This window comes from Rhinolophus hipposideros (genome assembly GCF_964194185.1).
Source record: "Rhinolophus hipposideros genome assembly, chromosome: 7".
Taxonomy (NCBI): domain Eukaryota; kingdom Metazoa; phylum Chordata; class Mammalia; order Chiroptera; family Rhinolophidae; genus Rhinolophus; species Rhinolophus hipposideros.
In genome coordinates this window covers 27,032,062-27,055,832 of record NC_138053.1, presented here as the reverse complement: position 1 = coordinate 27,055,832, position 23,771 = coordinate 27,032,062, and the positions used below count along the sequence as shown (strand labels likewise).

General features: G+C 34.3%; 1 protein-coding gene across 5 annotated transcripts in view; it reads left to right on the top strand.

Annotated features, from left to right (window-relative positions):
* Positions 1-23,771, top strand: part of FER (FER tyrosine kinase) — a 375,071-nt gene that overhangs the window by 25,820 nt on the left and 325,480 nt on the right. For all 5 annotated transcript variants that reach the window (XR_013993676.1, XM_081054207.1, XM_081054206.1 and 2 more), the window contains one exon: positions 14,338-14,605. Coding sequence is in view for 4 of the 5 variants with exons in the window: in XM_081054207.1 (XP_080910333.1) it covers positions 14,399-14,605 (207 nt within the window). In the remaining variant the exon portion in view is untranslated. The remainder of the gene's footprint in view (positions 1-14,337; positions 14,606-23,771) is intronic.

Here is a 23,771-nt window from a genome sequence, read left to right as displayed (position 1 = left end):
TTGCTGGGTAACCAGAGTAATGGTTGGACCTGTGGTTAGACCAATTCATTGTTGAGGTGCTTAGTCAGAACTACAATTAGTTCAGGAGCCTGGGATGTAGAACAGGGATGAAATTGTTCAGTGAAAACCAGAAGCATTCTAATGAGTGGAAATACAATTGGAATATTTTACACAGAAGTGACTATCATGATGTAAGTACCTTTGTCATTTTCTAAATAAAAACAATTCAAATGCATTTGAAGGAGAGATAATTTTTAATATAAACATTCTATCTGTGAAATTTGATTTTTATCTTCTTAATCCTCAATCTTAAAAAAACTGCATATTTTTCTCACATCATTTTTACATTATAAAATGAATACATGCTTATGATAAAAATGCAAACTAGAGGTACATAAAGTAGAAAGTGGCGTTTTTTCCCCATTATTCCAATTCTTACTCTTTAGAGGAAGTTAATGATAAAAGTTTGATGTGTATCAATTTGGGCTTAAATATATATATATATATATATATATAAAAAACACACATGTTCATGTTTGTATAATTTTCAAAATACTATCATTTGATATACATGTTTCAAAATTTGTTTTTCCTACTTATCTCTTGATTTCTCCTTACTTTCCATGTAATTCAAAAATTTGTTAGATGACAGAATTAGCAGACAGTAACAGTCAGAAAGCAGAGCAATCAAATGTATGAGGAGATAAAATTTAAAAAACTCAGGTTAAGAAAAACACCTGCTAGTTTTTATTGCTGTAAATACTATTTGTTAATTTAGAAGTACTTCTTTTGGACTTGCTTAATCTTTATGAAATTAAACAAGTAATCATGTTTCATATAATACATTTTAGAATAAACATGTAAAGGATAATTAGGTCAGAACTTTAAGATTTATTGAGTACATCTATGGGTGTATACCCATATGCCTGATGTGTGAGAAACATGAGGATATAATCTTGAAAAGGACACTGTCATTATCAAGTGCTATGACAACAGATTGCAGAGGTAGAGGAAGCTGCCTAGATGAGGTGATATGAGCACAATCTTGAAATACTAGTAAGAGTTAGCTAAGCTTTTAAAAACATGGCCCGGAAGAATGAAGAAGGATTGGGTCAGAGTTGGAGGTTGTTAGTACACGTGTAGAAAGACAAAGTCAAGGGAAGTCAGTTGATTCAATGTGTCTGGGGAAAGAAGTGGAGCCCCAGGTTGCCTGGGGAGTCTAGGCTATGTCTGTTTTCCTGGCATAAGAAAGAATAGCATCCCTTTCATACTTAAAAGTATCCTAGTTCTGGATGAGCAGTGGCATGGTCACCTTAGAAGAGAGAGAAGATAGGTGGAAATGATACGTTTTAAAGAATATAGTTTGATCATTGGGTGGCGGGAGATCTCTTTGAGGTCAAAGAGTAGGTTGCACATTTCAGAGAGATGGAATGTGGTAGGTTATGGCCTAAAACTAGAATATGAAATTTACCATTGCAGAGATGTAACAGTTTTGGGTTCAGGCTATGGGCAACAGCAAGGGTAGTTGAAATGGAGTTGGATCAAATGGGTTTTTGGAGAAGAGAAAGACTAGAGCTTAAAACCTCCATGGAGGAAGATAAGAGTTGGGTGAGAGAATAAAATTTTGGGGCAAGTGGAGATTGAGGGCAAGATTGGGAGACACATAGTTTCTAGGTGAGATAGGACTCACCTAAACGGAATGGTGTAAATTTCAAAGGAGACGAGATTTTATTTAATAAGTTTGGAAGAGCAGTGATTTGGAAATGGCACTAAGGAATCAGGATAATGTTACCTATCACCCCCATCCCCCAGCTTCTTGGATGTGGGTGGTGGAATGCAGGGGAGGTATAGCCTCCACCTTAGAGCACTGTGTTTTTGGGGAGCCAGGTTTCAGATAGGGTAAGGAGTTGGAGGTTCGAGATTTATGGAAGTTTATTTACAAACTGAATCGAATTGTAGAAGGACAATTTGGGAAGAAAACACGTTTGATAGGGCATAAGTAGAGACAGGATGGGGTGGGAATGGGAATTAGGCCTTGCCTTTCGGGGAAAGAGTGAATTACACAAAAAAGCCAAGAATGGAACTTACTTTCCTCCGGCATACAGACTAAGGTTTGTCTGATCTGGGTTCCCTGAGAAGTTCTCATTGCAGTGTAGGTACTGGCTTTGCCTTGGTTTGTTTAACTTATTACTGATGGGACATTGATGGTTGCCATTCTGCTAGTGTATGCCTTTAATGAACCTTTTTGACAGTACACATATGGATTTTGAAATTATATTGACTTCTCCTCACATTGTTATTCTCTTTGAAGGAAACAAACATTATTTGGCCTTAATTTGAAAACTGAGCTCTTTTATAATAATTGATCATATAAAAAGAATAAAATGTTAAGAGGTGTCTAAATAACAGTTATATTTCTAGAATTTAGGGCATATAAGATCGTATGCCTTGTGGCCATATCTAATCTTTTAAACTTTTTGTTTCCCTGTTTTCCTTCAAATTAGCCATGTTTCACAAACATGTTCCTCATTTTTCTACCTGTGTATTCTTGCTCATGATTCAACTTCTACTTAGAAAGTAACCCTCCCCCATCACTTCCTTTTCCGTGGTCTCTCTTGTGTGGGTGCTCTTTCTCTCATGCTTTATTAGTAACGATTACTTTTTAATACATCTCTCCAAAGCTGGACACATGAAATACTTTATCTCATCTAACCTTCACAACAACCCTGCAAAGTAGGTATTACTATCCCTCTTGTAAAGATTAGAAAACTGAGCTTCTAGGAATTTAATTAAAAAATACAGTTACACAGCTATTAAATCGTAACACTAGGATTTCAACCCAGAACTATTTCCAAAGCCACCTCCTGCTTACACCTTTGCAGACAAACAGGTACATGAGCTCCTTTCGTAAGTATCCCTCAAGGCTTATGGAGATGTTCTTCCCTTTCTTTTCTTTTTTTTTGATTAAAATCCCGCCCCCCCATTTTAATGAAATATAATTGACATCTAACATTCTGTAAGTTTAAGTTGTACTGTGATGGTTTGATACATGTATATGTTGTAAAATGTTCTCTTCTTAATAGAGTTTTGAGTCTTCTACTTTGTGCTTTTTCCTTTCTCTGTGACTTTGTAGCACTTTGTACCTCATGCTTTTATTTTTGTGAATTCCTCCCTGATGGCCTTTAGAAATGCTGTGCATATTTCCTGTGTTTCCCCACTAAGCCTATAACCAATTTGTGTATTTAAACCTGTTGAATTAGATGGCATTTGTTTCTAGGTTTGTCACCCCAATAGGTGTGAATTTATTGAGACTAGGAACTGTAATCTTATGGGTCTTGCTATGCCTAGCCCTGAGAAATACACCTAACAAATAGGTGCTGAATACATGCTGCTGAATAGATTTTGAATGAATTGTATCATCGTTACCTATTTCTTTTTAATACACTGTAAAGTGCAGGCAGTAATCCAGATTTTATTTATCTTTGTATCCTTAACAGTATCTCTCCCATGGTTACTCAATAAATACCTGTTGATTTATATGAATACTTTAAAACAAAGAAAAACGACTTCTGTTAATAATTCTGCTGAACAATGTTAAATGTCAGTATTTTCCAACACACTTTTTAAAATAAAAAAAGTGAATTTAAAAGCAAGCATGTTTCTTAAGTTTATAGACTTGCACAGGTTTTTTTCAGTTTTCTCTCTCCGTAGAGCACCATCATCCATTAATGCTGTTCCAGTAGGCTGGCCAATCCAGTGCTGTTTCAGTTGAATTTAATTTCTTTTTAAATTAGGCTGAAGCAACATTTTAAAATAAAGAAAGCATAGGAGGGGTTTTAAGTACTGTATCTGTAAGGTGGCCAAGGTCAGCATATATTAACTGGTAATGAATGATGTCTTCATAGTTAAACGTTGATGACTGTTCATTCCTGCCTGTTTAACTGCTTCTGAAACAGCACCTCACTTTATTCATATGAGTCAGTTTTTTGGTTTGTAACTGTGGTTATTACTTGCATACTTGGTGGCTTTTTGTGACTTTGTTTCTATCTTGCTGCAGGCAGCTTAATATTTTGTTAAAATAGAGTCACAGTTTCTGACATCTGTGACTCTATTAAAGCTTATAAAAGGTAAGAAATACTGTTAATTATTTTTGTACTTTAACTGGTTAATGATTTTATAGTCTTTATCAATGAACAAACATATTCTGATAAAGTAACTTGAACCACAAAGTGATTCTGATGGGTTTTATTAGTCGAGGATTAGAAATTCAAACTCGATTGAATTTTTGCTAGTTGGTGAGACTATCTGGTGGGGGAAGACTTAATGATTTCCTGTTTCAAATACGTAGTTTTTATTCACTTATTTGCTGATTTTTCTAAATAAGCATATATTTAGTGGTATATTTCAGTCTCTTTGTCAATGTTAAAATAAAGGAAATAATTAAATATTATCTATATTATAAGCCATTATCTGTGTTAAAGTAAATCAGCCTTACTTCAAAAATAATATTCAATACATATTAAACTTTATTTATGCCATATAAAAACAATATTTCCATGTATGTGAAGAATATAAAAGTTGTCAGTTTTGGAGCCACAAGTTGTAAAACAGGAGACATTTTAGGACAATTAGTTATATATACCCTTATACTTATAAGAGATACCATGGGAATCCTATCCTAACAAGGAAACTAGTTATCTGTTTTGTACTTTGCTATTAATAACTTACATTTTGGTTTGTGTTTACAGATCTATTTTATGCAAAATGAACTTCTAATTTTTGAAAACATAGCAATTAAAATGGTTCTTTTAAAGTTTTTAATAACTCTGTGGTGAGTTGAAAACTTCACATAACTCACTTGATCTTAAATACTAAACTGAATCCACTAAATAACACAGATTTATATGAATCTAAAGAGTTCATATGAATCTAAAGAGTTATTATGATTTTTACTAGTTTCACTGTTTAAAAGATGTTACTTAAAAATAGACATCTTTGATAATAACATACAGGCCCTCTGTTCCTACCTGATTTGTACTTTCCATTAAATAATGGGAATTTTTATTTAAAAATCTCATTTTCAAATCTTTTATAAAATGGGTTTAGTCTTGCAATTATTTATAATAAATTGAATACCTATTGTATTCTTGGTAGTAATTTAGGTACCAGTGATACAAAAATGAAAATTCCATGATGTTCTGATTTCCATGTGGCTCACATTTAATGGGAGAAATATATCTGAACAAATAGTTAAACTATATTATGAGAAGTGTTATATTAATTACTAATACATACATGATTCCTGAGATCCGAAAAAGGGAACCCCTACGTCAGCCTGGCATGGTTGTGGTTGTGGGGATGGTCAGAGAAGGTTTCACAGAGAATATAACTTTAAAGTTTAGTTGTTGATAATTATCTAGGTGGACAAAGGGAGGAAAGACATTTAGACTGAAGGAATAACATCTGCAACGGCAAAGAGAGGTATGATTAGGAGACATTTTTAAAGAACCATAAGTAGTAAGGTATGGTACTGTTGCTGAGGGGGAAAGGTTGTCTGGGCTGGCTTTGATTACCAGGCAAAGGAGTTTGAATTTTAACTTGTAGGTTAATACCTAGAATTATAAGTAATAATAAAGTTAATACCTAGTATTACTAAGCATCCTAAAGAATGAAGAGTGCAAAGTGGAGACGATGAGGGCATGGGAGAATGCATGTATAAGGATGTGTAGCTTCACCAGTTAATTCATTTAACAGATTTTTTTTATTGTCTACTGTATGCAAGGCGCTATTTTAACACTGGAGATATGGTGGGAGAACAGAACAGAGTAATTCCCTGCCTGATTGGAACTTACATTACAAATCAGTTTGATAGAACCCATGCCCCCATCCCGTCTCTCTCTGTAGTTTTTGGCTACATCATGACGGTATAATTTCTTGCAATTTCTTTTCATCTTCCTCATGGTTAACATAGATAACTCTTTCCTATTACTTCTAGAAGAATGTGGCTGATTTTGTGACATTCCATATTATTGTTCTCCCTCTGAGCTATAATTGGAGGTCTGGGCATTACTTCTTTTTAAAATTGAAATTTCTATTTAGGTCATTGTAGATTAACATTCAGTTGTATGAAATAATAACCCCCTGCACACTTTGTCCAGTTGTTCCAAATGGTAACATTTTGCATAACTGTAGTATAATATGCTTAACCAGGATATTAACCTTGACAAATCTACTAATCTTATTCATATTTCTTCACTTTTAATTTTATTCATTTGTTGCGTGTATATGAAGTTCAATACATTTTTTTATAGGTCTACGTTCACGTATCCACCACTACCATCAAGGTGCTAAACAATTTAGACACCGCTAGAATCCCTCTTGTTCCCCTTTTATAACCACACTTAACATCCTCTTCTTCTTTGCAGGCTCTAAACCCTAACAACTCCTAATCTGTCCTTTTCCCAAAATTTTGTTATTTCAGGAATGTTATATAAGTGGAATCATAGAGTATGTCATTTTTTGGAATTGGCTTTTCTCATTCAGCAGGATTCTCAAGTTGCTGCCTATATTAATAGTTTGTTCCTTTTTTTGTGTTGGTAGTATTCCATGGTATATATTCACCTGTTGAAGGATCTGTGGGCTAATTTCAATTTCTGGCTATTACAAATAAAGCTGCTATGAACATTTGTGTTTAGGTTTTGTGTGGACATATGTTTTCATTTTTCTGGCGTGAATATCCAAGGGTGCAATTGCCGGGTCATAGTAGCTGAATGTTTAGTTTTATAAGAAAAAAGAGCGGCTGTACCATTTTATCTTTAGACCAGGAACAAATGAGTGATCCAGTTTTTCTACATCCTCAAAAGTGTTTCGTCATCATTATATTTTTATTTTCGCCATTCTAGTAGGTGTGTAGTGATAGCTCATTGTGGTTTTAATTGTATTTCTCTTATGGCTAATGATGTGGAACATCTTTTCATGTGCTTATTTGCCATTTTTATATCCTTTTCTGTGAAATGTTTGTTCGTGTCTTTTGGTCATTTTCTAGTTAGATTGTTGTTATTGTTTTTAATTTTAATTTTGAGAATTCTTTTGTATTCTAGATACAAGTCCTTTGTCAGATATGTGGTTTGCAAATATTTTCGGCTAGTCTATAGCTTCTCTTTTTATCCTTTTTACATGGCATTCATAGGGCAAAAGTTTTTACTTTAGATGAGACCAAATTTATCAGTTTTTCCTTTTATGGGTTGTTTTTTGTATCAAGTCTAAGAACTCTGCCTAGCTTTTGATCCTGAAGAGTTTCTCCTGCCCCCTTCTGCCCCCCCAGAAGTTTTGCAGTTTTGTGTTTACATTTAAGTCCATGATTCTCTCTAGTTAATTTTTGTGTAAGGTGTTAGATTAAGGTGTTTTTTTTTTTTTTTTCCTGGTGCAGGGGGGCAGGGTAGTGGTTAGCTATTCAATTATTCCATTTGTTTAAAAGACTGTTTTCCCTCCATTGAATTGCTTTTGGACGTTTGTCAAAATGCAGTTGAGCATATTTATGTGGCTCTAGTTCTGCGTTCCCTATTCTGTTCCATTGAGCTATCATCTATCCTCTACCAACACAGCACTGCCTTGGTTTCTTGAGCTAATACAGTATCTTATTCACCAAGATGGACACATGTATTTGAATACTCTTTCAGCCCCACTCTCTTTCTCTTCTCCTTCTGGCGTCGGATGATAGAAATGTTGGATTTTTTTTGTTATTGTCCCCCAGGTCCCCCAGGCTTTGTTCTTTTTTTTATTTTCTTTCTCACAGTCTGTTTTCTCTCTGTTGCTAGGATTGGTTGAATTCTTTTGTTCTGTCCTTATATTCACTGATTGTATGCTCTGCCATCTCCGCTCTAACATTGAGTCCATCTTGTGAGTTTTTAATGCCTGTTATTGCATTTTTTTTTAATTCTTTAATTTTCATCTTATTATTTTTATAGCTTCTATTCTTTGCTTAAATTTTCTATTTTTACATTGAAGAGAATTTGTAATTGATTAATGAAGCATTTTTATGATGGCTGATTTAAAACCCTTTTCAGATAATTCCAACATCTGATTCATCTCGGTGTTGGCATTAGTTGTCTCTTCTCATGCCAGTAGTGGTGTTTCCTGCTTTTTGGTATGACAGGTCATTTTTGGTTGAATCCTAGATATTTAATTTATTATGTTAGGAGACTGGGGGCGTTTCAGTCTTGTATTTTCATAAGCACGCTGTGTAGGTTTAGCATGCAGGTCTTGGCCTATTTTGTGGGCTGTGGTTCCAATGACAGTTTAATTTTCAGAGTCTTTTTGCTGTTATTTTGGTTTGCTTTGTTTATCTGGTACCACTAGGGCTTGTACTAGTTCCTGCTGGTGCTGCTTGAGGGAGTAGAAGATGTTTTTCTTAGGCTGAGCTACTAGATCTGTGGTGGGGAACAAGTAACATAGGATTTCCTTACGGTGCCCCTAGCTTCCCTGATGTCTCTGGGCAGGAGAGGAGAGTCATGAACCCCTGGAGTGCAAGGATCTTCCTGGACTGCCCCTCTTGCTAAAGCTGGGTCCCTCTTGCCTGTTCTGCCTGCCTGCTATGGTGTCTCTGGGTGGGTGGGGAGGGGGGCAGGAGATCCTCAGGTCTGTGGGGACAAAGAGGCTTCTGACCTGGCTGCTTGCTATAGCTGGGTCTCTCTTGCTGCTTCTTCCTGCCTGGTTTGGTTTTATTTTTTTGGTAGAAAAGGGGATTCTCAGGACTAGCAGGAAGGAGAGTGCTTTCCCTGGCTGTTTATTTTTTGTGAGGCTCATAATTATTCTCCCTTGCTGGTGGTGTCTGGCTTGCCCAGTGGTGTCAGAGGTGCTCTTGTTAGGTCCTGGGAGAAGTCGGCCTACATGGGCTGCCTTTTGTTACTAGACTGGAGGTTGGGGAATACTGTGGGGGGAGGGGGACACAAGACACGCTACCTCTGTGCTGTTCTTCCCGTGCTAGGGCCAAAGGAGTTTGCCTTCTCTGCACCTTTCAGCGTTCTTCCTTGGTTGTCTCTTGCACTATTTCCAGTGTTTGTAGTTGTGTTTTTTGAAGTGGAGCTGGGGAAAATGGTCTATGGCATCTTGTCTGGACCAGAAGTTGGGTTTCACTTTTAATTTTTGTTTCTTTGTCATAAGAGCATGGAAGTAGAGGGATGGGGAGAAAGTGACTGGGGCTGAGTTTGGCCTTGTTGAGGGCCTTGAGATTTACTCTCTGTTCTCCATTAAACATCTGTACTCCTGGGTTTAATTTCATATACCAGTTCCTCACAGAGCCCCGGAAAATGGCTAGCCAAGGCTATCCTCCCTGCCTTTTCTAAGGTTCTGTCCCGGAACACAGAGTCTTCTCGCTCACATCTTTTCTTGACTTTCCCTAGGTTGGCCTATTCACTCTCTGCGTGCTTCATTTCATAGTGCTTCATTTCCTCCCATTCCTCAATTGACAGATTCTCATGGGTTTTGTCCTTGATTCTGCTTTTTCTGTCAACATTCAGTCTGTTGGTTTTATCTCTAACCTTTAAAAAATTGACTCTCTCTAATTTGGATCTTTAGCCTTAATATTTCACTTCCTGCTGAAATGAATGTGTTTTCTTTAAAGTAGCTCCATATTCTCAATCTTCCATATCTACTGATACTGTCATCATTTCTAATTAAAGCTTTGAAGTAGTCATTGGGTCGTCTCTCTTTTGTTCCCTACATCCATTCATCAGGTCAAGGCTCTTTTCACCTTAATTCTCAATGACATTGTCAATTACAGATCCTCATTTCTCAAGCTTTATCGCTATAAAAACTTATTAATTTGCCTTCTTGTGTTTCATTTTATGTGTTTTTTCTCTTCAAACTATTCTATACGTAGCTTCCAGATTAAATTCGATCTCTCTTTTTATTGAACTATAACATACATGTACAAAAGTACACAAATCACACACAGGTGCTCACCTCAGCTTGATGAAATTTTACAAACTGAACATTCTTGTGTAACTAACATCAGCAAATTAATAATTTTAAAAATCACATTCATGACCTTGTTATTTTGCCTTAAAATAAATTAATTCAAGGAGTGTGACATTAATTTTCTTAACAGTGGAATAGCAGGAGCTAAATTGGCATGCCATTTCCCACTGCTTGGCACATACAGCTTGATTTTGGAGACCTTGCTTTCTTTACTTCACCTCATATTCATTTTATTTTTTGCCTCATACTGCTTTTACTTCCTGATATACATTTCCCTTTTGACTTTGTATAATCTAAATCATGGTTATTATTCCAATGTTAGCTCATATCTTGCCATTTTCTGGGCTGTTCAAGCTTTAATTTTTTTTTTCTTCTTTTTCTCATCAAAAATTCTTTAATTAATTTTTTGAATAGGTAATATCAGTACATTCACTTAGAACAAAATTCAAATGTACAAAAGGGTATTCAGTGAAAACTCTCCCTCCCAATCCTAGGCCCCCGCCACTGTGTGTTCTTTTGGAAATATTTTTATGCACTTATAAACAAAATGAATTTCTGTTGTTGTTCATTCGTTTTGCACAATACCAAGTTCTGTATCTTACTCTTTAAAATGAGCAGTTCTTAATGATAGTTACAGATGAATCCACAAAATGTTTCCTAATTTTTTTATTAGGGCTGAATAATATTCCACAGGATGAACATACTATGATCAAGACTGCCACGTATGGTTGTGAAAGTTGGACACTGAACAAATTCTTAGAGACTATGATTTGAATGGCACCCCCTAGAATTTATTCAGTTATAATCAAAGGAAGCAGCCTTGATTCTAATTAAATCAATCCATTTCTTTTGATAGATACTAGTTCTAGGTCTCCTTTCTTGTTATTTTCAAACACTACTGAAATGAATAGTCTTATAAACGTCAGTTGGCATTTATGGGGACAGTATCTGTAAGATACTATTCTCTTAAATCCTAAAGTATTTATAAGCTCCCCCAATATAACAATTAGGCATAGTCTTAGTTTATTATAGAATTGTTTAGTTTTTTAATTTTATTATTTGTCATACCTGAAAGAGAGGTACCATGTATTAAATTACTTTATACTCACCTAGAATATTGGTGTGTATAAGTAAGCACTTAGGATGGGCTGGAGTGTTTCTCAGATAGCTTCCAGATTCTGCTTCCCGTTTTATTTTTCTGAGCTCTTCACAGTCCTGGTGAATTTCTGATAATGGAAGGAAAAAAATACTGTCAAAGCTTAGACCAGCGCTCGATGTATTTGGAAGCAGTATTTATCTGAAGTACTGAATGAAATGAACTACAATCTCAGATATAGTTAAAAATAATGAGTAAAATGTTTCACCTTTTCTCGGCCTCAAACAATGTTCCTTATTCTTTCATTGAAAACCTGTATGAGATAGAGTATATCTTCACTGAGACTTAGTTGAGTTGTAGGTAAAAAAAACAGAAAAGTGTTCATTGTAAATTTTTGTGACCCCTAAGGATATAGTATATCAAAGTAAAAATTTAAAAGCTACTACATACAAATTGAGAAAACTGAAATTATTCTACTGTATATTAAAGTGAATTGTCCATTACTTTATATTGACTTATTTATGTTAAAGTCCATTTAATGTCCATTTAATCAAATGAAACTTTGATCAAATGTCGTTTACCCGTACCTTTTTTCCCCGTTTGCTTGTTTGCTAGATCTTAAAACTGGACAGTTTTCGGCTGGGGAAAAATTGTACTTTGTTCTCTATTTGGAAAACTCACATTTTTACCATCTTTTTAGATGATATCACCGAGGTTAGAAAGATAAATCTCTCCTCATTTTTCTGTATAGCTTTGAGGATCTCAGCTGAATTAACAAGAAATTGACTTTTGGTATGGATGAGCCAGAACTAAACATAAAAAAATGTTTTTTTCATGTCTTCTAACTGGCTCTGAAAGATTCACTGACTGAAATTCTAGGAGGCTGGAAAGCAAAATAAATTCTATCATAGTTTCCAGGACTTATAGTAAGCAAGCAGAATATTTTGGTGAAGTTTCTGCTGACTGACCTAGGATGATCATGGTAAGCTATAGTGACTTTTGAGAACAACTTACTGAAATATAACTCACATGCTGAAACCCATTTAAACTATACAATTCAGTGACTTTTAATCTGTTCAGAGTTGTGCAACCATTATCACAATCAATTCTGAACACTTTCATCATCCCAAAATGAAATCCAGTACCAGTTAGCAGTCACTCTTTCTTTCTTCCCAAATTTGCCAGCCTTAGGCAACCACCAATCTACTTTCTGTCTATAAATTTTGGACATTTCATATAAACAGATCATAGATTATATCAGTCTTTTGATTCTGGCTTCTTTCACTTAGCATAATGTTTATAAACTTCTTCCATGTTGTAGCATGTATCAATACTTCATTCCTTTTTATTGCCAAATAATATTTCATTGTATGGATTATCCATTCATCAGTTGATGGACATTTAGATTATTTTCACCTTGTGGCTATTATGAATAATTCTGCTTGAACATTCATGTACAAGTTTTTGTGTGGACACGTTTTCATTTATCTTGGGTATAATAAGGGTGCCAAAAAGATGTATACACATGACATGTATTCATCTTTTGTTATCAGTATATATTGAGTATTACAATTTTAACACAGTTTTTTCTTTTCTTAAAATGTATACGCATTTTTTGGCACCCTCTGTATACTTAACAATGTAATTTCTGGGTCATATGATAACTCTAACTTTTGCGGAACTGCCCAATTCACATTTCCACCAGCAGTCTATGAGGTGTCTAATCTCTGTCCCCAACGCTTGATATTATCTGTCCTTTTGGTTACAGATGTACTAATGATATGAAGTGGTATCTCATTGTGGTTTTGATTTGTATTTTTCTAATGGCTAATGATTTTGAACATCTTTTCATGTGCACATTGGACATTTGTAAATCTTTTTGGAGAAGTCTCTATTCAGATCGTTTGCCCGTTTTGATTGGTTTATCTTTTTATTATTGAATTGTCAGATTTCTTTATATACAAGTATCCCGGATAGAAATGCCTTTCTTATATTATTTCCAAATATTTTCTCCCATTCTGTGGGTTGTCTTTTCACTGTTTTTGATGGTGGCCTTTGAAGTACAGAAGTTTTTAATTTTGATGAAATCCAATTTATGTATTTTTGTTTTGTTGCTTGTACTTTTGGCATTGTACCTAAGATATCATCACCTGAGCCAAGGTCATGAACAGTTACTGTTTTCTTCTGAGAGTTTTATAGATTTAGCTCTGATATTTAGATCTATGATCCTTTTAAAGTTTATTTTATGTATATATTCTAAGGAAAGAATTCTACTTCATTCTCTTGCATGTAGAAACCCAGCTGCATTATTAGTTGAAAAGACTTTTTCCCCCATTGAATAGACTTGGCATTCTTATAGAAAGTCATTTAACCATAAATGTGAGGATTTATATCTAGACCCTCTATTTATTTCATTGATGTCTGTGTCTGTCCAAATGCCACATTGTCTTGATTACTGTAGCTTTTCAGTAAGTTTTGAAATCAGGAAGTGTGAATCCTCCAACTTTGTTTTTCTTTTTCAAGATTTATTATTTATTTATTTATTTATTTTTGCTATTCTGGCTTTCTTTGAATTTCTGTATAAATTTTAGTAGTAGCTTGTCAATTTCTGCAACAAAAAGAGCTAACTTAGATGTTAATATTATTGAGTTAAACTTGCAGAACAAATTGGAGAATATTGCCTTCTTAAGTCTTTAGGATCCATGAACACGAATCTTTCCAGTTATTTAGGTCTTCTTTAATTTCTTTTAACAAGTGTTTTATAGTTTTAAGACAAGTTTTGCATTTATATCTCAAAATTTGTTTCTAAATAATTTATTTTTTGATTCTGTTGCAAATAGAATTGTTTTTAAATTTCATTTTGGATTAATCATTTCTGATGTATAGAAATACAATTGATTTTTGCATATTGATCTGTAATCTTATTTATTTATTCTAATAAAAGTTCTAATACTTTTTTATTGCATTCCTTAGGATTTTGTATATGCAATGTCAAATATAATAACTGGTAATATAGTTTTACTTCTTCCTTTTCAATTTTAATGGAAATTATTTTATTTATTTCATTGTACTGGCTAGCATATCCAATACGTGTTGAACAGAAGCGGTGAGAGTGGATATCCTCATCTTGTTCCTGATCTTTGCGATGAAAACATTCAGTTGTAATGATTTTTTTTAATTCTACAACTAATGAGGCATAACTTTGCTTTGAAGACTAATTTTCTTTTGAGTTAAGATATTTTTTTTTCTGTTTACATACACAGATATGTGCTGACTAGAAGGCTCGCTTGTGCAGTGTGGAGGATAAGACAGTGCCTTACAAAAATGGGGTTTGGGAGTGACCTGAAGAATTCACATGAAGCTGTGTTAAAATTGCAAGACTGGGAATTACGGTTACTGGAAACAGTGAAGAAATTTATGGCGCTAAGGATAAAAAGTGACAAAGAATATGCATCTACTTTACAGAACCTTTGTAATCAAGTTGATAAGGAAAGTACTATCCAAATGAATTATGTCAGCAATGTATCCAAGGTAAGAGGAATAATTTCATCATTTGTTATGTATAGTATCATAATTGTGCTTAAGGCAAATAGATCATACTACATGTGTTATAAACCTATGTTATGTGCCTTTGTGTAGTGTGTAGTGTTTTTCATGTGTCTTGGGCTAGGGGTTTGCTGACCTTCTTAGATTTGTGGATTTACAATTTTCATCACATTTGGAAAAATATCAGCCATTATTTTTTTAAAAAAAAAATTTTAATCCTCCCTCTTTCCTCTTCTCCCCTTCAGGGAGTCTGATACATATTTGGCTGTTTGAAGTTTATTGATACTTTTTATTTTTCTATCTTCTCTCTGAGTTTCATTGTGGTTAGTTTCTATTGCTATGTCTTCCATTTCACTTCTCTTTTTGGCTCTTGCCTTTAGGTAACACCAGAGATATGTGTAATCTAGAGTGAATTTATTCCTCTACTAAGGCAAGAACCTTCTCAGTGCTCAAAGGGTGCTCTTCAATTTATGAGGTTTTACCCTCTGACTGTTGTACCTAGCGTGATTCCATGACTCCATGTGAGCTCTAGATAGTGTTCCCTTATGGATGGGTTATTTCCTTGGCATAGAGTAGTGTCCTCACAGCCTTGAGTTGATCAGTACTTAGCTATTACGTTGGTGCAAAACTAATTGCGGTTTTTGCAATTGTTTTTAACCTTTTAAACCGCAATTACTTTTGCACCAACCTAATAATCAAGGGGGCGTCTTTTGCAGTTCACCTGAGTTGTTTCTTTATGCAGCTGTCTCCTTTCTAGTGTTTTGTCCTTATCTCTTCTCCAGTACCCTGACTACCGTTGTGTTTCAGTGCTCTGAATTTAGTCTCTTTAACTTACAGAAATTAATGAGTTCTGCATGGCTCTTTCTCCCTGGGCTGTGGCCTGAACATTTTCTCCATTCAGTAAACTGGGATAATCTTAGGGCTCAAGAATTTGTTTATAGTCTGTCAGGGTTCACTGTCCTTCTTTGAATGGTGTCCAGTGGCTTGAATGCTGTTGTGACAAATATATTTTGTTCAGTGTTTAGTTGTTTTAGGCAGGAGGATAACACAGTTTCTGTTTCTCTATCTTGAGTGGAAGCAGAAGTCTTGCAACTAGTGATTTTTATGTCCTTATTTAAAAATTAAAGTGCACACCAGAGTTTCAAGGATAGAACAAATATTCCCCTGTGCCCTTCATTCTACTCATTAATTGTCAACATTTTGTCATATTTACTCTCTTTCTTCCTTACTCTCTCTGTTATATATATGTTATATTCTCTATATATTTATTACACATAATGTACATTATATAATATATAACTATATATAGTATAATAAATATATAATATGCATTTATTATATATATATTTTTTTCCTGAATGTTTTTCAAGTTAGTTGAAAACATCATTCCCCTTTATCTGTAAATATTTAAGTGTATCTTTTCTATGAACATATCTACAATACAAGGACCAAATTTGGGAAATTTAACATTGTACCATGTTAGTATAAAAAATATATTCCACATCTAACTTTTGCCAACTGTCCCAATAGTGTTCCTTTTTGGCATTTTTTTTTTTTTCATCCTGACTCAGGATCTAATCCAGAATCATTCGTTTCATTCAGTTATGTCACTTCAGTTCCTTTAATCTGGAGCATGAGTGTGAGAAATTACACTCTGTGCTTTGGTAATTTTTCTTTTTTACTTAAAGTTATTTTAGTGTGCATCTGTCTTTAATCCCGAGGGCATGGTTTTTGAGTGGTCTTATTTTTCCTTTTTTGTTGTTTGTATTGCTTTCAGAAGACACAGGAGATAGAAGCCTAGGGAGCCATGTTTGCTTTCAATTACCTGGACTGTTTCCACAGCAACCTTCGAGCACTTCCTTATTTTCTGACATACTAAGATATTCCAGGTTCATCTTACATGTTTTCCTTTCCAGTTCTGCAATAAACCTTTTCCTTTAGGAATGCTGGTTTGTTTTAGTAGGAGAATATTTAGATATTTAATCAAGTTACTATGCATGAAATTTTATGTCTCACTTTACAATCATATATAATGCTGCAATGAATAACGTTACAGAAGTGTTTTTGTATCATTATGAGGATCTTCAGGGTATATTCCTGGAAATGACATTTCAAGGTCAAAGTGTAAATGTATATGTAGTTTTGTTACATATTGCCAATATAAATATAAAATTTTTAATAGATTCTGTACCATTTTGTATATCCACCAGGAATGTATGAGAGTGCCAGTTTCTGCTTAATATGGGCCACAGAGTGTCTTATCAAAATTTTGAATTTTTGTTAATCTGATAGATAAGAAATAGTATTTAGATGTTTAACTATGAGTGAAGTTAAACATCTTTTCATATGTTTAATAGCTATTTTATTTTGATAACTTGTTTTATTCTATGCTAAAGGTGAATTTTACTTTGTGTTTTCTTATTCATCTAAAATTATACCTGTCAGAAATAAAAGGAATCCAAATTGAAAAGGAAGAAGTAAAACTGTCTGTGTTTGCAGATGATATGATCTTATATATAGAAAAACGTAAGACTCCCCCAAAACCTGTTAGGACTAGTAAACCATTTCAGTAAAGCTGCAGGATGTAAAATTAGCATACAAAAATCAGTTGTGTTTCTATACACTAACAACAAAGTATCTCAAAAAAAATAAGGGCAACAATCCCATTTACAATACTATCAGAAAAAATAAAATTCTTAGGAATAAATTTAACCAAGAGGGGAAAGATCTATACACTGAAAATTATAAACATTGATGAAAGAAATTGAAGAAGACACAAATGAATGGAAAGATAATCCATGCTCATGGAATGGAAGCATTAATATTTAAAAAATGCCCACATTATTGAAAGCCATCTATAGATTCAATGCAATCCCTATCAAAATTCCAACGACATTTTTTACAGAAGAAAAAATACTATTAAAAATTTATATGAAAATACAAAGACCCTGAATAGCCAAAGTAATCCTGAGAAAGAAGAATAAAGTGGGAGACATCACACTTCTTGATTTCAAGCTATATTATAAATATTAATCTAATAGTAATAGTAATCAAAACAGTATGGTACTGGCATAAAAACAGACATATACACCAGTGGAACAGAATTGAGAGCCCAGAAAAAAACTCATACATATGTGGTCAACTGAAATATGACAAGGGAGCCAAGAATAGTCTCCTCAATAAATGGTGCTGGGAAAACTGGTGTTCACCTGCTGAAGAATGAAATTGACCACTGTCTTACACCATTCACAAAAATTAACTTGAAATGGATCAACAACTTAAATGTTAGCCCTGAAACTATAAAACTAATATAAGGAAACATAGGGAAAAAGCTCCTTGACATTGGTCTGGGAATGATTTTTTGGATATGACAGCAAAAGGACAAACAACAAAAGCAAAAATAAGCAACAAAGGCAAAAGTGAAAAGCTTCTGCACAGCACAAGAAGCAGCAAAATAAAATGGCAACCTATGGAATGGGAGACAATATTTGCAAACCATCTATCTGATAAGGGGTTAATATCCAAAATAGAATGAACTCATACAGCTCAATAGCAAAAAACCAAACAATTCCAGCAATCCCTCTTCTGGGTAGCTACCTGAAAAATTTGAAAACATTTGTTTATAAAGATATGTGTACCCCTATGTTCATTGCAGCATTATTCATGGTACCCAAGTCATGGAAACAACCTAAATGTCCTTTGATAGATGATTGGATAAAGAAGATGTAGGAATATTACTGGATCATAAGCAAAAATACGATACTGCCATTTGTGACAACATGGCCGGATCTTGAGAGTATCATGCTAAGCGAAATAAATCAGATGGAAAAGGACAAGAACCATACGATATCATTCATATGTGGGATATAAAACAGAAAGCAACCAAGAACAAAGTAAACAGACTCATAGACACAGACAATAGAATGGTGGTTACCAGAGGGAAAGGGGGCTGGGGGAAGATGAAGAGAGGAAAGGAGGCCAAATGCATGGTGATGGAAGGAGACTAGATTTTGGGTGGTGAGTACATGATGCAATATATGGGTGAGTGTATTATAGAATTGTACACTTGAAACGTATATAACGTATTAACCACTGTCACCCCAGGAAACTTAATTCAATAAAAAAATGGGCAGAGGATCTGAATAGACATTTTTCTGAAGAAGACATACAGATGGCCAACAGGTATATGAAAAGATGCTCAACATCACTAATCATCAATGAAATGCACAATTAACACCACTAATCATCAATGAAATGCACAATTAAAACCACAATGAGATATCACTTTATACCTCTTAGAATGTCTGTTATCAACAAAACTAGGGACAAGTGTTGGCAAGGCTGTGAAGGAAAGGGAAACCTTTTATACTTTTAATGGGAGTACAAATTATTACAGCTACTTTGGAAAACAGTATGGCGTTCCCTCAAAAAAGTAAAAAATAGAACTGCTATACGATCTAGTAATTCTACTTCTGGGTATTTATCTAAAGGAAATGAAATCACTATCTTAAAGAGATATCTGCACCACTATGTTTATTATAGCATTATTTACAATAGCTAAGATATGGAAAAAACCTAGGTGTCCATCAATAAATGAATGGATAAAGAAAATATGGTATGTATACACAGTGGAATATTATTCAGCCATAACAAAACAAGAAATCCTACTGTTTTCGACAACGTACATGGACCTTAGGGGCATTATGCTAAGTGAAATAAGTCAGAGAAAGACAAATACTGTATGTTTCTACTTATATGTGGAATCTAGAAAAGCCAAACTCAGAAATAGAGAGTAGAATGGTGGTTGCCAGGAGCAATGGGGAAATGTTGCTCAAAGGGTACAGACTTTCAGCTGTAATATGAATAAGTTCTGGAAATCTAATGCACAGCCTGGTGACTCTAATTTACAGTAGTACTGTATTATATACTTAATGTTGTTAAGAAAATAGATCTTAAATGTTATTAACACAGGGAAGAAAGGTAATTATGTGAGGGGATGGGTGTGTTAAGTAAGTTTGTTATGGTAATCGCTGCAATATGTACTATATCAAATCGTCATATTGTACACCTTAAACTTATAAATATGTGTTACTAATATTACAATAAAGCAGAAAAAAGTAAAAATAAAATTATTTTGGTCAGGATAGTCAGCTCTCTTCTGAAATAGTGTAGTGATATAGGTAATTCTGAAATAATGTATTTTAAGGTCGATATTGGCTTACCTTTTAAACACAAAGTACATTGAAATATTGGCTATGTTCCATATACTATGTGGGATTAAAAGTAGTGAAAATGCTTTTTGATGAACCAGCCTTATTATTTAGTGTCATATATACATATAATATCACTTGAACTGTAAATATGTATATATGCGAGTATTTACGGAAGTAATTTTTAAGCCTGACTGTAGAATTATTTCTGTTACAACGTTTGATTTTAAGACATGAATTTTTTCCAGTGCAATTTATATCTTAGGGAGCAATTTGAGCATAATGTGATTTTGTATTTGCTTATGCACAAACATGGAAGACACGCTTGGTGAATGCTCAGAACTACCCAGCTGAACTGAGCTACTTAGGGATACATAAAATGCACAGACACACACTTTCATTATTTATCGGACACCTCTGTTTACTCCTTATGTTATGAGCCACACTTATCCCTATGTTATATTGCAACTTTCTGTCCAAATTCAGGTAGCTCTTTCTTCTGACACCTACTTTGACAAGCAAACTTCAAGTCTTTTAAAGGTAAAGTGTCATGTTAATTGTAGTACTTATGTATTTTTTTCACCATTTAATGCATGTAAATGATGTGTGCAAAGTTTTTAATAGGTTCCTGTCTTTTTTTTAATGCGTCCCTCAGTAATTTTGGAGTGTTGTGCCTGTAAATCCTTTTCTATAAACTCTGTGATTTTTATTGTGTGATTTTGCACACCCCGTAATTATTAACGATACAAATATTTTGTTACAGCAGAACTTGTACATTAAAATTACTTGAGGAGCTTTAAAATACTGATGCCTTGACTTTATCCAAAACCTATTAAATGAGAATCTCTGGCTGTGGGGTTCAAGAAATGGTATTTTTGAAAAGAACCTCTGTGATTCTTATTGCAGGCAGAGTTGTGAACCATTGGCCTGGGGAAACCAGGAAACTTTGGACAAAATGCAGAAAGACAGGCTTTTCTTAATGGGAAGTAGTACCTCAGGTTCCCTTTGCACTTGCAGTTCAATCTTTGAAAACCTCAGTTTTAGGGAAATTTAATAATAACTTGTTTTCTGGATTTCTATATCTGATAAGGACTCAGAAATTCCAAAAACGTTCTTCTTATTATTGTGTGGTATGGAAACTATGCATTTTCATAAAAATATTCAAGCAAGAAGAAAGACAGCAAGTAGTTGGAAGATATAGTCTGCAGAGAAAAGCTATTTATGGCAACTATTATTTAGGTGTTTTTTTTAAGCTTGAGTCATCTTGTTGATTATATTCAATGCTTTACTGTAATTATAGCTCCAATCATAGTTTGTTCTTTGACTTTTTCTGGAATAAATACTTTTTGGTATAATGAATTCAGGACACTTAAATTACTTACCTGTTTATGAAATACTGATTTACATCACCACACATCTGTTACTTCAGAGGTGAAAAGCATGATATATGTTTCTAAAATATATAATTTTTTTTCCTATATGTAGTTTTCTTTCCAAAATTGAGTACAGTTTCTTTTTATTGTGTATTCATCCTAGTATAACTAATACTGTTTACCTCTATTGGTTTCCTAAAGTAAAATAGGCACCTAGGATTTATGCTAATTATTTTAGTAACCTGGAATGCTATTTAGTTTATGCAACTGCTCTCTTTTTTGGGGGCGTGGGGGGTAGAATAGGGGAGAATAAAATTTCTATAAATTGAATACTTATTCCTTTTTTTATTGTGAAATAAGGGATGCATTTATTTTTAGGAACTATTTTTGATCATAAAACAACATAAAAAAGTCACAGTCACATTTAGGAATTCTGAAAATTTTTTGAAATAATACATTTCATAGAAACAGATAGAAAATATATCATATATTTTATGATATAATATTACTATTACTCAATACATAACTCAGCATTCTGAAAAACGTTCTAAAGCTTAAGTCTTAAACCAGTAACTTTGTTTCTCTGGGACGAAGGGAAATGAGTAGTATTTGTGTATTTATCTTAAAGTGGTGCTGTTTTTAATTCTTTAGGGTTGGTTAGGTAAGATGATGATTTATTTCTTAGTTGTTCTGCTTAGGGAGATTTGAGGTATGGGTCATTATTCTGGATAGAAACCCAAATATAGTGAGAGGCGTCTTTCATTTTCATCTTCATTTCTTTTAACAGAGCATGTCATATCAATATGACTTACTCATCTTAGCCTAGAAGGACTTCTTCCCTTTAGAAGGTACTCATGCTACAAAGTAGATGGCCTAAAGGGAGCAGATAGCTTTTCCTAATGTCTCTTAGCCTCTAATTTAATGATAAAGTACTAAATACAGATTAATTAAAGATTACTGTGTCATCTGTAACCAGTTTATAAACTACTCATCAATTTAGCTTCGGTAGTTGTTCTCAAAGTAATCTTTAATACAAGGGTCTTTAGATTCCCATACCTTTGTATTCCCCCAAGCATCTTAGGTTGTATCTTGTCTAGCACATTCAGAGGCAGATTTGGGTTGACTCTGAGCTCCTTCATTCATTACCTGTGTGACCTTGGACAGATTATTTTAATGTCTCTGACACCATGTATAAGATGAAGATATTTGCCTTGGAGTGTTGCTATAAAGACCAGATAAAAGAAAGCCTACAGGTGGTAGGTAATGTTAAAAGAGGAGCAGAAGGTCGTCTAGTCTAGCAGGCTTTGCTTTAATGGGGTGGAGTAATGGATCAACCTCTCTTCAGCCTCTCTTCTGGGGGCTTGATGTTGCACAGGACATGAGAGAAGAAAATAACATTTATTTGATAGAGCTTCAGAGTAAGAGAATGTCCTGAGTGTACAGTCTGGTTCATACCTTCTGGGAGCAAATGCAGAGTTTTATGCTTTTTTGTGTTTGTTTTTTTCCCCCCTTCGAAGTCTATTTGAGAGGTTTTTAAAAAAGGTTAGATAGAGCAGTATCTGGAAGCGTTGGTTGGATTTGGGGATGAAAGGTAGAGCTTTGTTTTTTAAGGCAACGTCGAGCTGATAGAGCCAATCAAGGAGATTTTTGGGGATCCAGGAAATAGGGGATAACAGATAGAACAACTTTTCTAGGACATAAATGGCGAATGGGAATGGAATATACGTAGAGGGGTATAGAACAGAATATCACACAGAAGCTAGAGGGAACCAGGCAAACATCTCCAGGAGACTAACTGTAAATGTATTGTTTTCTTTAAAATTTCTAAATAGGCCAGCCCTGCATTAACAAAGCTCCATGAGAGCCTGGTCAACAGGAATCTTCTGGACATGAGCCGTAAAACTGAGGATGACAGTAAAAAGGGAAGTAGCTAAGTAGAGAAAAAATCTACTTAGATTTCAGAGTGCTGAAGCTGGCAGACACTATGGACGTCTTTAATTCAACCCCTAACTTTTGGCAGGAGAAACTGCTGAGGTTATGTGATTTGCTTCTGACCAGTAAAGGTGACTCTCGCTAGTCATTTTTCTCAATAGTGTTCTCCCTCAGAACAATAAAAGTAGCCTTTAAGTCAAAAAAGAACAAAAACAATTGTGGGGCAGAGTCTAGGAAGCTGCAAGAAAAAGTATTGGTAAAGCAAAAATAATTTAGTTTATTTCCTGGCCTGATCTGTGTTTAGGTATTTGGACTTACTGTTTTTAATAGCAATAATAAGATTCTCGTAGTCATGTATTTTCTGGAAATGGCTGTCTTACTTCTGAGATTGGGCAATGGCTGAGCTAATGCAGCTCAGCGTATTTGGTGCCAGTCTTCAGAACCCAACTATTGACTCTGATTATGTTGATCATATTTTTCTATTATATTTTAAAAATAGTCAATCATTTTTGTCTACATAGTATTTTCATTCAGGATTTATTTTAGTTGTTTGTTAGTGTTTAATAATCTGATAATTTATAGTATTTGAAATAATGGGGGCTTAAAAAAGTCAACCCCATCATTGATAGAAAGACT